The 16574-nt window shown below is 39.1% G+C and overlaps 2 protein-coding genes across 8 annotated transcripts in view; one reads left to right on the top strand and one right to left on the bottom strand.

Annotated features, from left to right (window-relative positions):
• The window catches only part of ush2a (Usher syndrome 2A (autosomal recessive, mild)), a 190681-nt gene extending 189421 nt beyond the window's left edge, over positions 1-1260 (top strand). For 3 of the 5 annotated variants that reach the window (XM_078945241.1, XM_078945242.1, XM_078945238.1), the window contains one exon: positions 106-339. In XM_078945241.1, the coding sequence (XP_078801367.1) occupies positions 106-195 (90 nt within the window). In that variant the 3' untranslated portion in view covers positions 196-339. Of the gene's footprint in view, positions 1-105 lie in introns of all 5 variants that reach the window. The other 2 variants (XM_078945239.1, XM_023953554.2) reach the window with 2 other exon arrangements.
• A 125-nt stretch (positions 1261-1385) lies between these two features.
• Positions 1386-16056, bottom strand: kctd3 (potassium channel tetramerization domain containing 3). 3 transcript variants are annotated; one of them, XM_078945243.1, is made up of 20 exons: positions 15750-16056; positions 15557-15655; positions 15173-15226; positions 14435-14480; positions 13889-13962; positions 13715-13773; positions 13164-13244; positions 12809-12931; positions 12358-12448; positions 12028-12218; positions 11683-11798; positions 11349-11436; positions 10955-11071; positions 10661-10831; positions 7428-7583; positions 7153-7249; positions 6857-7083; positions 6628-6766; positions 5949-6071; positions 1386-5517 (listed from the first exon to the last, which is right to left on the bottom strand). In XM_078945243.1, exons 2-20 carry the CDS (start codon positions 15625-15627, stop codon positions 4965-4967), a joined length of 2577 nt encoding a protein of 858 aa, XP_078801369.1. In that variant the 5' UTR covers positions 15628-15655; positions 15750-16056; the 3' UTR covers positions 1386-4964. The 3 variants fall into 3 exon arrangements, with proteins under 3 accessions (XP_078801369.1, XP_004067434.1, XP_011490850.1); XM_004067386.5 differs by having other exon boundaries at positions 6890-7083; XM_011492548.4 differs by having other exon boundaries at positions 6890-7083; positions 15557-15997.
• Positions 16057-16574: the final 518 nt, after the last annotated feature.

The raw sequence follows: 16574 nt of genomic DNA, 5'->3' as shown, positions 1-16574 counted from the left end.
GTCAGCAGTAGTATGTATTAATGAGCTATTTTTTTAGAGATTAAAAATCAGAATAAACCTGATGGATAAAGCTTTGATGTGACACTGAAATCTCTCTTCTTTCAGTATGTGGAGGAAGAGGACTTTGTAGATGCCATCAAGGCCTTAGGTTCTGCTAAGAAGGAGCACACCATGTTCAATGACACACATCTTTAGGACGAGCTACGGTGATCGTGCAGAGTGAAGCAGTGTTAATGTTGTCTTTTGTAAGTGGCATTTGCATGACTTCTGCTTCAAACGAAGAGCCTTTACTGTGTTATTGGAAAGAATATATGTTTACACATGGGAGCTGTGACATAAAAACCTGTAGGATATCTGCAGCATATAACATCAAACTGCAGCAAAAGGTGAAGAACGTACCGTCAAATTTCAGGATGGGTTATGGCTCGATATGTCTGCTTGCCACTATTTGTATTTGAGCTTTTTTTTTTTAAAGTGCAGCTAGATGAACTGAAAAGTGTTTAATGAATCTAGCTTTGCTTACACGTTTGTAACATCAGTTGTGATTTAGTTGTAATGAAATATGTTGCCTTCATGTTGTCATTATTAGATATTATTATTATTATGCCAAATGTCTTGTTTTTATAATGATGGGAATCCCAGATGTGCCGTGTGAGTTTTATGATTATGTATTGGATGTAAAGCCCAGACTGACGTTTTTGCCTTACTTCATTAATTGTAAATTTACTTTAAATGGGAGGCAGGTTTATGGTGAAATCTAGTTTTTGCATATTATGTAGTGTGGTTTGTTGTGAGTGTGTCAGTATTCCTATTTGACCAGCTTACAAATCCATCAATGTTAGAGATCAATCCGTTTATCCCTTGTTCTATCTTAGATGACCCCACCCTTACATTGACGTGTTCTTCCTACCATGACAAAGGTGGATAAAGGTAGAAAGATTTCATGTAATCCATGGACACCAGTGAAGATCACAAATCATTGAAGAAAAAAGGTTCAGAGCACTGTCTAGTGGGTCTAGATGACCCAACTCCCAATGTTAGGGCCTAGGAAAGCACAAGGGTAAAAACAAAAAAATCCCAACCATGCTTTGTTTTAGCGTTGAAACAGTATTCGATATAGTATATGTTGACTTTTGATGTAATAACTTCTTTTTTTTTACAATGACAGTATTATTTATGGTTGTATTATTAAAGGTTTTATTTATAGATATTTAATTGATCAATTGTGAACTTGTCACATTATTAAAACATTCAAAATAATTTCCTTTTTTTCTAAATGTGTCATTATTATTATCACAAAAATTATTTTAAAAAATATTGCTAAGCTCTTTCAAAAAAAAAAAAAATATTCAACCCATTTTTTTTTATTTCAAAAGAAAAACTCAAGCTGTCACCATTCTTTATTTTATTACACTGAAGTGTTTGGTTTTAAGAGAGACTATGTGAAATCAAACAAACACAAAAAGGCACAATAACTTAAAAAAGTTTAGAAGGGAACAACATTTCTGAGTGATTAGTGAGCATTGATTCTATGTTGATATAGTTGTCTAGAGATGAGGAAAAATGCATTTGGAATTCAAATGTTAAGATATGTAAAGAACATGTTTTGCACAAGAGTTCCTATAATCCTAAAAATGGTACAGCTCAGCCTAAATATGCTCCTTACAGAAACTCCTGTTCCTGCCATGTCAGTTCAAGACTTCTTTTTGCTTCATTTGTACAACACAGATGTGCCAGCAGCTGTACACAGACTTACACAGTCACACACAAACACACAGTGTCTGTGTCAAAACTATACAACCGTAATTTAGTTTTACTCCTTTAGGGGACACAGAGGCAAGTTTGAAATTAACAAACTGGCAGAAACAACTGTGCCCTCACTCAAGGACGCCAATCTGACAAGGGCACTTCCAAACCATTCTCAGCCACATTCACAGCTATTGTCAGCCACGGCGGGAGGGAGAGGCTGTGAACAGAGAGCTTGTGGAGTGATTGTAAGGGACAGTATGGCCCTGAGCTACGTATACAAATGTGCATGCACACACACACGCTTTTATTAAAGTCATAAATCACAATGACGACAGACGCCGTCGCAGAGAGGAGGCCGTCTGAGCAGGAAGGTTAGTGAAATGAAAGTGGGGGGGGGCAAGAAAAAGCGCACACTGTGATGCTCAAAAACAAAAAACTGAACACTTCAATAAATACATTTAGACAAAACTATTGCTAAAAACCTATAAAAACACACGCTTTAGGCAATCTAGAAACTTAAATCTTGTTTGAATGTGTCAAAATTCTTATCATCTGTAATTATGCATATAAAACAATCTCTTTTGCAGTGTTTTTCAGTGTTGCAACATGCACTTGAATGCAGCGTGAATGAAAAAAATGGAGATATCAATTCACAAGTGGGATGAAAATGAAGTTTTAGAAAGAAAAGTAAAAAAAAAGGATAAAAATTACGTTTTAGAACGAAAAGTAAAAAAAACAGGACAAGTCAAAGCTGTAAAGTGCGAGGCTTAATCTTAACATCGGATCAGTTCTGACAGCAGCTATACATGTTAGAATATGAGGCATTTTATACAAACACATTTAAAAATAAATGGTATACATGAGAGTTTAAATGGACTGATATGTTTAGTTTATGAACACAGCTGTACTATGATGTAAACATAACTAGGGACAAAAAACAACTGCATTCTCAGATGTTTTAAACAATATTAGTATAATCAAACACTAGCAAGATATCGTAGTGTTAATTTGTATAGTGCAAAGGCAAAAGTATTCAGGTCCATCACACAATCACATAAATACAGATTATATATGAACATGTATTTACAAAACAACTTTTACTTTTCTTACTTACTTTCTCCTCAAAATACAACAATAACTTGAGTCTGTCATTTGACCATTATGAAGCAGAATGATATTTGGGGGATTTTTGTGAATGAGTTTTGACCCCTGATGCTGCAATTACTGCAAATACAGCCTAATGAGTGAAAGGCAGAAAAGTTTATACTACGTCAATACGTGTTTTCTGTATTTCTGCAGTAATACTAATAAGTAAATGAAAGATCGAGATTGGGTACAAGTGAAGCATTCCCCACAGAGATGAAAACAGCCAAGTGCTGTTTTCCAATTTGAGCTGTTAGCATTAAGTCTTACATGGAAAGATTCTGACGATCTTACCATTAATGTCTGTATAAATACATGTGAACAAATGTAGAAAAACACAGATCCACATCTTTTCTGCAGTTTAGAAGCAAACATTTCTGGGAATGAATTCTGTAGTTTCACATAAAACACATCACACACATTAATGCATTTTTTGAACGAAGGTTCATCGGCTGTCAGTACTGTTAGTGTATCCTGCATTTCCTCTTGGTACAAACAGAACACATTGTCACGTATGTTCTACAGAAATAAACAGCGGAAGATGTTCAACAGCTGCTGGATTTGATCCACTGGGCAGGATCAGTTTTGATGTTTGGAGATGAAATACTGCAGATAATGAGCCGCTGGGCTCAAATGTTGATGAACCTTCTTCATAAATGACACAGACAGTTTTTGGCCTTCATAGAAAAGATCTCATGCAGCTGCTTTTGTTTGGTGCTCCATAAACTGTACACTCTGGTTCACATCATAACATGTGACATGTCAGGTCCCTTTTCTCCAAAACGTTTGTGTTTTACACTCACAAGGTAAACCACAACTATAGTTTAGTATGTAATGACACCAGCTGGAAAACTGATGTGACTTTTTTTTTTTTCAGTCAAAGTCAGGTAAAGTTTAGATCAAGGTCCCTTCCTGCAACTTCACCATGATCTCCACCTTCACCAACCTTTGGTCACAAAATGTTTCAACTAAGACACAAACACGGCTAAATAAGGCACTGCAACAGCCATGCTGCACAAAACAATACATATAAAGCCCACTTTGGGGGGGGGGGGGTTATAGTGATAAAGTGTATATGCAGGTCCTTTTATCAAGTGCAGGTTGAAAGTGGCAAACGTTAAAAAAATAATTATCAAAAAATGTAGTGGGATCATGCACAGCATTAGCTAGAAGGGAAGGTTTTCGCAAAGCCCCTTTGTGCAGTTGTTGCATCTTTTGGAGGACAAATTTCTTGGATTTTTCCCTTAGGACCGACTGACCCATGTTCAACTGCTGTTCACATGCAACCCTTCTCCACTTCGGCTGATTTTTACAAAATTTGCCCCCCAATGTGATTCTGCACAATAAAGCAATAGAGGAAATTACTAAAAACAATCTCCAAGTTTCCTTAGACAATCTGTATGTGTCTTTCTATCCACATCAAAAACCAACATGTAAGTGTCTATGGGAAGATATAAAGGCTTTCAAGTATCTGCTAATTTCTAGCTAAAGTAAAGTGTTTAAGCTGAGTTAGCAATTGCATACACCGCAATGAGCTTTAATTTAAGATCAATCGGGTCTTTTGTCTCTTCTACTTAAATGTAGGTTTTGAGCAAACCATAGATGGATCTTGATTTCTTAAAGCAGTCAATCTAATTAGTGACCTCTGATGTGTTTGGATAATAAACCTTTGAGTACCTGATCAGACAGACGCTCTGCTTTCCTGTGTCACATCATGCGTGAGCCGCAGCGACACAAAACACACAAACACTTTCATCGCCTCTTCAGGACAAAGCGTAAAACCTAAAAATGCAAAAACATCAACGCCCAAAGACTATGATGGTCTTAACCCTAAAAGCCGATTTGCAGATGTTTTTAGACCCAACAGATGTTTCACTGAATGTCCCTCCTCGGCTAGAGATGATGTGATGTTAGTGTTGAGATGTTGTCCCTTAGTGCAGGAATGAGTAAACATAGTAGTGCTCAGGATTGTGGGCTCCCAAAACAAAGATCCTGAACTTTTTTTCTCTTTTACTTTGCAAATTTGAAAAGTTCTTGTCTTCACCCACAACAAATTCAGCAATTGTCTGGGATTACAAGCTGCTGTCTTGACTGGAGGCTTCAGCTGCCAGTTTCTTCTGTCGCGGGGAGGTGGAGGCAGCTAGTTTGGTTGGGGAGGGCGAGGCATTTGTAGATGAGTCACTGCCCCCACCTTCAGATCCAGATGGGAGGGAAAAGTGAGGAACAGGGGGAGCCCGCTTTCTCCCCAGAAAGCCTCCTTCCAACACTCCCTTCTTCTTCACACTTCCCTCAGCCTTCATCCAATCTCCTCCATCTCCTTCCTCTAGCTGAGGGTGTACTTTTTGCCTGACATCCCCTCCTGGAACTGGGCTGTCTGGAGGTTGCCGTGGTGATTCCTGACTACCTTCTGCTTTTGTCAACGAAACCCCCCCGACAGTGGAACCGGAGCTTGCACTGTTGGTGCGGGAAGCCCACAGCTCCATAACTGAGGCTCTCCTCTCAATGTCCTGAGGTGCGAAGTCACAAAACGAACGGCGTGCATCGGCAGACTGGTGGGGGCCTTGGCAGGACGTCTGGCCTGTCTGGTCCAGACCTCCCCGACTCAAGCTGAAGTTCTGGAAGTCTCTGTGGAAACATACAACAGTGTTAGTAACTCAACTGCAAACATGCTCTTCTTATGGTCTCAAGTAAGTAACTTTTTTCTTGGATTTTTCCAATAAAAGTTTCACAAAGTAAAAACATGATCAGATTGCTATGATGTGCTTAACAAAACCAAATTAATTCACTTATATGAGATGGATATGGAAAAAATGCATTTATATTTTTATTTATCACCTAATGTTATTAAAATCCTCTACATGGAATCTTAACCCCTTTACACCATATGTCCCTAATTCTCAAATCACTATTAAATTCAGGACTCCACTTATTTAGCAAAACACTGAAGAATATTTTTAAATATAATTGGAAATAAAGTCAGCCTTGAAGGGTTTAAAGACTTAAATTTTAAAATTCAAGCTGAGGTATGTAAGCTAGTTAAAAAAGCCCTCCTCCACCTGTAGCTGTGGAAAGACTCAGTCCGGCGAGCTCGAGCCAGCAGGGGGCTCTCTCTGTAGGGCCGCACAGCTCCATAAGTGGCCTGGTTTTCAGGAATGGGCTCCGGTGCCTGTAACTGCAGACTGTGCATGACGAGAAGAGACAGACAAGCAAAAGCCCAGGAGTGAAATTAGCCAAGGGCTGTTAGTGTTTACCTATTGGTTGACACCGCAGAGATGTTCGACTGGAGCATTAATACGGCAAAAAAATGAACTCAGAGGGGAAAAGATCACAAGCAGGTGAGGAGTGCAAAAACTCTTGAGGCATCACTGCCAAATATAAATGCGTGGGTCACACCACAGGGAAATACAGCCCAGTTCCAATAATTACATAATGTCCTGATTTAGTTTTTATTTATTGTCGAAACTGATCTGGGCGTTTATTATCCAGCATGCATTTTTACTCTACCAGGTGTGTTTGATTTAGCAGATCTGTGGTAGTAGTTGTAGTGACTAGTAGTTAATTTAATAGGCTTTTGAACACAGTCTGCAGCCAGTTATTTTAAAGTGATATGTGGGATCTGTGTGTTGAAGAGCCTCAAGACATCTGCTAAGAAAAAGGTTTTCAACAAGTCAGACAGGAAGAGTTAGATGGCATTTTGATGAGTGCACGGCCCGGTTTTTGCAGTGTATTTCTAACCTGGAGCAGGACTCTCTGAGCTGTGCATGGTGCATGACCGATGGGGCGGGGCTAATGTTTGGTGTTGCACAGCGAGAAGTACTCAGGTCACACTGGTCCAGCAGCTGCAGCAGCTCCTCCTCAGTTGGTCCTCCAACATCTGCAACATAAGGAAGCCTTAAAACACAAACCTTTTCAAGGGAATACTGATGCCGGAATTAATTTATGTGAAGACTAAAAATATACACGCCATTGCTAGCAGCTGCCGTCACTCCTTCCTCACCGTCTTTTTTTCTCTCCTCTCCTTTGTTGGCCGTGTCCATCGCTGTGGTCAGGTCCCACATTTGGATGCTGCCATTGCCTTGTCCCGTGAACAGATAGCGGCGCGGTCGAGATCCCATTCGACTGGAACCCTCACACTCTCTTACCATGAAGCAGGTGATGGTAGTGCCATCCACTGACTGCACCTCACAGATCCTAACAGCACAAAGACAAATGTGAAGCATGGAAACCAAGCATGTTCTATCAGGAGAATATAAATATTACCTTTTCCCAGTAGAAGAGAGCCTCACAAACAGTTTGTTAGTGATGGGTATGACCTTCTGTATGAAAACCTGTTGGTCATCCCTCTCTCCAAATGGACCTGAAGGGAATATATCCCCTTTGTTAAAAAATACTGGTTTATCTGTAGTTTTCCTCAATCTATGAAATATTATAAATGTTTTTATGCTATTTCATAAAACTTTTTTTAATTAAGGGCTAAGAGCAGTCAGTTACTTTGTTCTTTGTTTTGAGCGTGTGTTTTTGCTGTTTCCTCTAACCTATATCATTTCCAGAGCAGTAGCTGCCATGACTTTCAGTTTCCTCCAGTGACAGTATTTTAAATGATGCCAGAGGGGTGGAGCCTGGTTGAGTTGAAATCATCCCTCGGAACCGGGTCACCGTCCAAGTCCGGACATGGTTATTATCTGCACACACTGATAAACACAAACACAATCCTCCCTTGAGTTAATGATGAGGACAAGGATGTAGTCAGTCAAATTTAAGAATAAACCTGATTTTATATTTGATATGCTCCAGCTGTAATGTACTGTACAAAATAAAGACATGACTGTTTGAGGCATCCAGTTCAAGAGGCATCAAAGCTGATAACAACTGTTTTTAAAAAACAAATCATAACATAACTTTAGTCAATGTTTTGTGACATAAAACTGTCGAGTTTACTGAAGCACATTTGCACAAAATGACTGAAACAGAAAAGCGTGTTTCAATTTTGTAAGGACATCCAAACCACTAAAAAAACTTGCATTCAGTCTCCACAATGCTTTACACCAGGGGTCGGGAACCTATGGCTCGCGAGCCATATATGGCTCTTTTGATGGTCACATGTGGCTCGCAGACAAATCTTTAATTATACTTTTTTTTTTCATTAGACCAGTCCTTCTCGGGCGCGATGCGATGTCAGAGGCGCGGAGTAGTATCGGTGCTTGGAGAGAAAAATCAGCGCCAGCATTATCAGTTTACTATTATCTATTATTTCACAGAGTTTGTACAAACTGGAAACCTGTGAATTGCCGTGCCTAAAACTGCGCGCTCCCGTCTCTGAGAAAGAGCGCGCAGTTGTGGGGACGGGATGTGTGAGGAAGAAAGCAGAGGGTGGGTGTACGGAGGGGGTTGTGGGGACAGCAGGTGAACCGCGCAGGGATTGTAAAAACGTAAAACCCACTGCCCGTCACTCACTGCAGCGTGTGAGTGTGTGTTTGGCTCCAGGTCTGCATGTGATCAGTCTGTCTCACATCTACAGAACAGTCAGACCTACGATCACGTTTAAAGTCTCAACACCTGCATGAAGCAGAAACTCACCACGTATCAACCAGACTAGACCATCAGCAAAACTACCACGAGAAATACTCATCATTTATCAGCAACAGCATAACGATGTTATTCAAAAGAATCCACAGACTTATTGTACTTTAAAAATGTTGAAATTACATCAAAGCACACATTCATTTGTATATTTAGTTTTAAACAAATTGTCGCGGACTGAGTTTAACTTGGCTGTTGGGCCGCGTTAAAAGTTCTGGAGTTCAATGAACGCATCAAGCAGAGATCTGATTGGCTCTCAGTTCTGTCGCTCAGCCTGTTGTTAGGGTGTTTGGACCAATGGGGTTCAGCTATGGGCCGAATAAGGGAAATGGGAGGGCGGGAGCGGGAGGGGGGAATATAAAGTTGGGAGAAGCGCTCTCGTCTCGGCGGGAGAGATTCAGGAGTTGCTGAATTAATTGTGCGGCGTTTGTTGAGGTCTATAGTAACCAGAATAAAGAACCTTAAAAGAGGTTAAGTCTCCGTGCCTCAGTGTGGGAAAGGGACGCTACATTATTGTATGGCTCTTTGGAAATGACATTTAAAAATATGTGGCATTTATGGCTCTCTCGGCAAAAAAGGTTCCCGACCCCTGCTTTACACACTAGGATAATTACATCTGTCAGATGTAGCCTGTTACATGTGACAAGAAAACATTTCTTATTATTGCTCTTTATTACTTTTTATTTTCATTTTTATTTCCAGAGCTTCCTCATTTGGGTCCTCTCCCTCTGAGTTGGCTGCTGCGGCTCTAGATGGGGACCCGTTTCGCCACCTTGCTGTAGTGTTGCTGGGTCCCCAACTGCGAATGCTGCACCCGGCTAGCTGTGCTGCTATCTACAGAGAGGGAGCTTCCAACTGTTAGCATTTATATCAACAAACGTTTTCCGTGCTCACCCTCTTTCCTAATGTTTATCTCCAGCATTTAAGGGAGCGGGGGGCATGAATGGGGTTTGGGGTTCTGTGTGGATCAGGGGTGGAGATGGGGGCTTTATTTTTATATTGTTGTGCTTGTTTTTATATTATTTGTTTGCTCTAGTGTAAAGAACTTTATGATATGTTCTATATGAAAAGTGCTTCATAAATAAAGATTGATTTGATTAATAACCAGTGACACAGATAAATGTAAAACAAGAGGATCTGAAACACAAAATACAAACGTATTTTACATTTATGTGACTACTGGTTGCCAAAGAGAAAGACATGTTCAATAAAATAAACCCCCAAACCTGTCCATGTTATCACTTCTGGAAGGCCAGATAACAAAAAGACAGCTATTTAAAACTCCTGAACAATAGTGCTGTCCGTGGTCCTGATTTTTTTTTCACAAAATCAAAACTTTTTTTGCAGTTGTTTTATCCCATAAAAAATTTAATTCTACTCATTTTAAATTGATCGATTAGTTTTTCCATGTCCCAATGGTCAAAGCACACCACCCAAATCTACTGCCACCTAAAACCCAGAGCACCTTGTTGGGAATTAAGGAAGGCAATCCCATGTCGATCCCAAAAAGACTACAAGGAATCCCCTTCCCGTAGCTGGTTTGCCCTCTTTGGGCCGGTGAAGTTCTCCTGACAAAAGTGGAGGAGTTCAGATATCTTGGGGTCTTGCTCATAGGTGAGAGGAAGTTAAAGCGCAAGATTCAGGTGGATAGATACGTCCATATTAGTGAAGAAGCCAAGTCACAAGACAAAGCTCTTGATTTACTGTTCAATCTGTGTTCCTACCCTCACCTTTAGTAAGGGGTATGGGTCATGAGAATAACATCCTGTATACAAGCAGCTGAAATAAGTTTTCTCTAAAGGGTGGCTGGGCACACCCTTTGAGATAGTAAGAGGAAAAGAGCAGCTATTTAAATACTGCATACCTAATGGTATACCTGCCACTGCTTTTCTGTATAACACATATAATCTAAAACATTAAAGTTAATATGAATTCGTGTGAAAACATTAGGAGTTGATCATTTTGAATTTATAAATAAAAGTTATTTGTTAATAGATAATCCAAGTTGCGTAATATTTGTTTCTGCAGTAACACTCTTCTACCAATAGGGGTGCTGCAACTACTTTAGTGACTTGGCAGGAGTCTGTACAAAGACAGATGTGAAAATGTAAAACCAAGAAAATATGTTTGTCATTTTTGCGGGAATAGATTGGACAGTGAGTGGTTGGGTAGTCCCATTCCTCCTTACCTGACACCAGATGTTTTTCAGACAGCATGATTTTAGTCACTGGGCTCCTGTGAACAGTGAACGTCTGAAAGAGCTGAGGACCTGATCCTACTGTCTCCGGGTGTTGCACAATCACTCTCACTGCCCCACTGCTCGTCCCATAAGCTATTTCTATCCAGTTCCCACTCACACCTCCAGAGAGACAGAAGACAGAGGGGGAAAAAAAACACAATATCCTCACAGTGAGTAACTGATTTGTGATGGAGGTTGAATTGTTGAACAGCACAAGGACTTATAATTATCTCTGGTACTTACTGGTTTTAGGAGTGAGGTACACGGAGAGTGCTGTGATGGCATCATTGGAAGGGTCGTGATAGAGCTCCGTCACTAAAAGGTCATTGTCCTTCATCCTCAGAGGGAACTTTTGCATGTCTGGAAAAAATATGAAAATAACATGTTGACCCTTCTGCGGTCTCATTTTATATTTGATTTTTGTGTTTCCCTCAAAAATGGAAACAACAATCACAGCTTTTTATTGCTGTGGGAATTGAAAAGGTAAAGCTATCTTGGATTTTTACAGTATTTGTTGAAATTCAAATTAAATATAAATGCCCTTTTTGTTTTTTTTAAATCTTCTAACAGGAAAAAAAATTAAAGTATTGGTATGTTCTTTACAACTGACCACACTAACATCCTTGTTTGTGTTTACCTATGTAATAGATAGAGCCATTATTGCAGCCCAGAAGCAGAAAAGATCCTGCAGTGTCACAGCTGGTGATGGGAACCACATCCTGAACCTGGAGCGCAATAAAGGTAGTCATCATCAGTTCAGACTTTTTTCAGTCATTTTTGTGAAACTACAGAGAATTTCTTCTTTATTTTCAAGTTTATTCCATAATGTTTCTACATCTGTTCCAATTTTTTTTTCCTGTATTGTTATTAGTCATTAGAAACAAATAAGAAAAAGTTGTAATCACTATTTTTAGTTTTGTTAAAAAAGATTTAAATTCAGCTGACTTACTATAACAAAATACCAAACCTACCTGCCAGTGCTGAGTGACGGCGTTCCAGACCCCAACCTTTCCTGTGTGGCTCGTAGCCACTAGCTGGTTCCCGATGAAGAAAAGGTCATCAACCGGAACGCCGAGACTGAATATACCTGACACCGAAAACGTAAACAAGAACAGTCATCATCTTTTTTTATTCTGAAAGAAGCTGAGGAAAAGTGAACTACATTAAAAGGATGCAGAATAAACAGGTGTGCTGAAAAAAGAATCAACAAAACTTGAATTGTCCTAATTATCTCGCAGACCATGTGGGATCAGTAGGTTTATCTGTAAATTCTGAGTTTCTCAGTAGTTCAGTTTTTAAAAACTTTGTTAACCCACCTATCTCATTCCCACTGCCGCCATCTTGGATGCTCCAGAGAATGATTCTGCTGTCAGAAGCTGCAGCCACCATCTTATCCTTGTCTCCATGCGGCCCGCCCACCACTTTGGCATTTAGTGCAATACGTTCAATGGTCCAATCAAGGTAAGGCGAAGAAAACACTTGCTGCCATCCTGTTGATTCTTTAATCCTATATTCATGGAAAAAAATTATCTAAATTAACCCTTATACAAAACAAACTGCAAGGTTTCCTAAACTGATCAGTGGAGAAGATCTTAAAATACTAAACTCACGGCATAGAGGCTGCATTAATAAGATTCACACAGTACCTGTAACAGATGACAAAGTGAGCATAAGCTGCCACTATCCAGTTGTGGTGTCCTGCTATAATCAACACCTTCCTAGGGTCAATAACAGGAGCTGCACACAAACAAGAAACAAACAAACTCCACTCTTTTACAGTAGATATGTGGCCATTCTGTTTTTAGCTTGACCATCATTCATCATCTAATCCTTTCTAAATGAACCCTGACGGAGAAAACACTTAGATTCTACAGATTCAACCATATAAGCGACTGCATGTCTAGTCTGACACAAACATGTGCATTATTACATTCTCTAATGTTGAAACTCTGACTGCATATAAACTCAAGAAAGAGAAAGAGGTCAGCAGAGTAGAACACAGTAACATAGAAAAATTAAGTAAAAAATTAAGTAAAACACTTAATAAATCAATAAACACTTTTAATCTAAACATAAAACTTATCCCAGGTCTCTTACCCAGTTTGATAGTATCATCAGCACCAGGAAGAGAAGCAACACGGGCAAAACTCTCTGCTCCACTCGGACCCGGCCGCTCGTTAGAGGAGGCGGAGGCAGGACTGGACTTTCGCACTGGAACGGCTGTTAAAATCAAAAATCAAGTTTAATGAAATCATATGGACAGCAACACTGAACAATTCAACTCTGACGTGCGAGTTCTCAAAGCTAACTCCGGAAGAAATAAAAAAGAAATAGAACAAAGTGATAGAAAAAAAACACAAAAATGGACCTAATACTAATAATGACAGGTAAATGTTATACAAATATAAATTAAATGTTTTCATGTTTCTTGTTTTTTTCACATCCCCTTTACCTGGTGGTGGCAGGTAACCATGGAAGAGGACACTACCGCACGAGGAACGGTCCAATTCCTCACACAGCAGCAGGCGTCGCACTGAATGCGTGGAAGATCACAAACACATTTATAACAGTTAGTTTAGCGTGACAAGAAATTAATCCGTATGTTAGATCAACGCCTTTTTTTTTGTATTAAATTAATCACTTTTCAGAAAAAGAATATCAGTTTTTCTAAATGTGTTTTATTTATGTAAATTTGTGGTCAAGAGAAGGAAGTTTCAATGCAGAAACAGGATGTTAAACAACTTGTATATGGAACTAAAAGTATTAGGGTCATGACCTTGTTAGAGTTGCTTTTCGCTTTAACAACACTTTGTTTCACCAGGACAATTATTAGGAAATACCAAATGTATATTCAGACAAATTATGAAACAAGATTTCTTGTAATTGGTTTTATTTTGGAGCAACCGTTCAAAGTATCAATTAATTTTTCAGGTTAGTGGGTAATGAAAATTGCTACCAACTCTATTTCTATGTAAAAAAAATATCGCCTGTACACCAACTCACCTAAGGGAGTAATCCCGTAAAATTCTGCCTCGTGTCTGAGAACGCTGATGTTGACACCTCTGCAGAAAAAGAGAAAGAAAAAAATCAAAACACTTATTTCGCAAGGCTCTGGCTAAAAATAGATCCATCAAAACCCTGTTAGGGACATTTCATGACACTGGCAAGACTTCTTACCTTAAGTCCAGTTCCTTGGTTCTCAGAAAATTGAGAATCGGTGCAAAAGCTGTTGGGTCCCTATCGATAAATATCTGAAAGTGAAACATTCACAATATTATTAATAACCAGGGGTTTTTCACTGAAAAGAAATATTTATTTGCAGATTTGAGATGCACTCAAATGTTTAGTTTTGTTATCAAAGTGAGTGCTGTTCACTTTAGTACCGGTAGTCTCACAAATGTGTTTTAATTTAGTTTAATATCATTTATATTTATAATCTGTTGATAATATTATCCTCATATATTTTTTATACTCTGTTATTTGATATGGTCTCCAATATTTATTTTTGAAGCTGCTACTGGCTCTTTTTTTTTTGGGGGGGGGGGGGGGGGATATTGTTAAATAAGACAATCGATTCAGAATCCAATCGCCACCCCAAGAATCGAACTTGAATTGAATCGCAACTTGTGGTCAGGTTCAAATTCCTAAATAAAACCCTGTTGTTTGCTTTTATCCACGGGATCTGGACCAAAATTAGCTTAGGATGCAGTAAAGGCAACTCACAGCTCCAGTTTCATCTCGAAGAGTGGAAATCCTTCCACTAAGTAAACTGTAAAACAGACACACACACAGATCTTCAGTATTTAAGCATTTCAATATTGTACTAAGGTTGTTAGAGAAATGTGCTTTTTCTACACCAACAAGTGTTGTTACCAAAAGTCAGTAGGTCTTGATCGTTAACCTTTTTTTAATGATTAATTGACTAAATGCAAATTTATGACAGCTCGAAGCAGAGACTGACAAACAGTAGACATGTGCGCTGGCAGACGGGGCAACAGGCATTTCCACTTGATCAGCTGTTGTTAAACTGAGCTGAGTGGAGTGTTTGACTTAGTCACCTATGTGGTATCCAACCAACCCCTATCAGCTGTCTCTTCATGGAGTTAGAATAACATTTCTATAACTCGCTGTACCACTGAATGTGGGTGTGATCATTGGAAAAACATCTTTTCGTCCATTTGGTAAAATCACATGAATTTCAGTTTACTGTGAATTTTGCGGGGAATCCAAAAAAAAAGACTTTATTGCAGTAATAAAAAACGGCATTTATGCAGTGGAGTGTCTCTTGTTGTCAAAAGTATGATGATAGAATTTTTTATATAATGCAATATTACAGCTACAAAACAGAAAGTAAAACAGTAAGAACGTGCATTGATGTCGTTTCTGCATAATAATGGATTTGAGAAAACATTGTGTCTCCTTAGTTGCACAGATGTAAAAATGTGATCATATTTCACCAACCTGGAGAAGAAAGAGTCTGGGATCCACATCAGAGTCTGTCTGGATGTGCTGAACCTACAACGCAAAGTCATTATAACCTCATTATTGCAGGCACGCATGACCTCACAGCTCAGGCAAAGATGTCACCATGAAGCCCGTCTGGGCATCTTTTGCATGTTGACCATCAGTTGCGATGTCACTGACTGATGTTACAACAACTACATGATAGGTGGTCCTGTACGGATGGTACACTGTGTACAAATCCCTATTTAAAGCTTTTTCCAATGTGACTAAAGCGCCAATTGGTGTTAATTTCGCTACTTGCACGATAGGGGAGAATATAATTAACAAAAGCTCACGTTTCCAAGATTACAATGGATCCTAAAATAATATGGAAGCGCCTACCTTGACCCACCGACGTTTAACTGGACGATCTCTCCCACTCCGGGTGGTGAACTGCTGCCATTCGTGGCCATGACGACTGATATGAATCACTAAGTTGCTCTACAAAAAGGGAAGGGATCTGATATGGCAGTTGCTGTAAGAGAGGCTAGCTTGCTAACGCTCCTCTTCCATCTCAGCTGATGTCCCGACTCACCAGCTTCAGCCTCTCCTTCCTCGTCCAGCCGTCCATAAAGTATCCACTACTACACACGACGTATGTTAGAACACCCGCCGCATCGTCTAACACAGTCACATAGTTGACGAAAAGACACAGACGGGTCTTTATTTCTTCAGAACATATCTTGTTTTGTATTCAAAAGGCAGCACTGCCTTCATTATTTCCCAGTAGGCTCGCTTGCATCACTGTCCCGCATGTAAATCTTTGGGTATCAGCTTGCACTCAGTGTTTTACGTGAAGCGAAGGCGAAACGTACGCAAAGCAGCCAAGATGATTCCCCCCCGGTAACTTCCTGTTTTGCTAAAACAAACAAGCGAACGTTACATTTCTGTTTTAATGGAAATTTGAGTTCTTGAAAAACAAGTTCAAAATTTTTGTTAAACAAATCACTTAGTGGCAATAATTTGTAAGCTTTTGTGTATTTAAAACCGTTTATTTGTATTTTGTAATTATATTTTCAGTTTCTAGGATAGCAGTAGTATAGCAGGTTCAACGAGTTGATTTCAACGGTGTCACTAACACGAAGATCATGGATCAGACACCAATTAAAAAAAACTATCAACCATAAGTAATTGATTCCATCATCATCATTATTATTTTATATTTTCAGCTTACAAATATGATATTTTGAAGAATAATTTTGTCTTAAACATATTTTTAATTTGTGCTTTTTTGTTTTATGTTTTAAATTATATTCTCTCTCACTGTATTGATGTTTTTTGGGGTTTTGTACGGTTGTGTTTTTCCAAACGGTTAATGAATAATAAAAATATAAAAAGACAACTTCACGAAGCTTCTGTT

The sequence above is a fragment of the Oryzias latipes genome, chromosome 3 (assembly GCF_053564925.1).
Source record: "Oryzias latipes strain Hd-rR chromosome 3, Olatipes_Hd-rR_3.1".
Lineage (NCBI taxonomy): Eukaryota > Metazoa > Chordata > Actinopteri > Beloniformes > Adrianichthyidae > Oryzias > Oryzias latipes.
The sequence above is the reverse complement of the archived record's forward strand: the minus strand, read 5'-3'. Positions and strand labels throughout refer to the sequence as shown.

Excerpts from the sequence above, each read along its gene's own strand:
- kctd3 (XM_078945243.1), bottom strand. The coding sequence starts at position 15,627 with ATGGCCACGAATGGCAGCAGTTCACCACCCGGAGTGGGAGAGATCGTC. Across the intron at positions 13,245-13,714 it reads TTACGGGATTACTCCCTTAG|TGCGACGCCTGCTGCTGTGT; the intron begins GTGAGTTGGTGT and ends CCACGCATTCAG. Across the intron at positions 6,767-6,856 it reads GACGGCAGCTGCTAGCAATG|ATGTTGGAGGACCAACTGAG; the intron begins GCGTGTATATTT and ends CTTATGTTGCAG.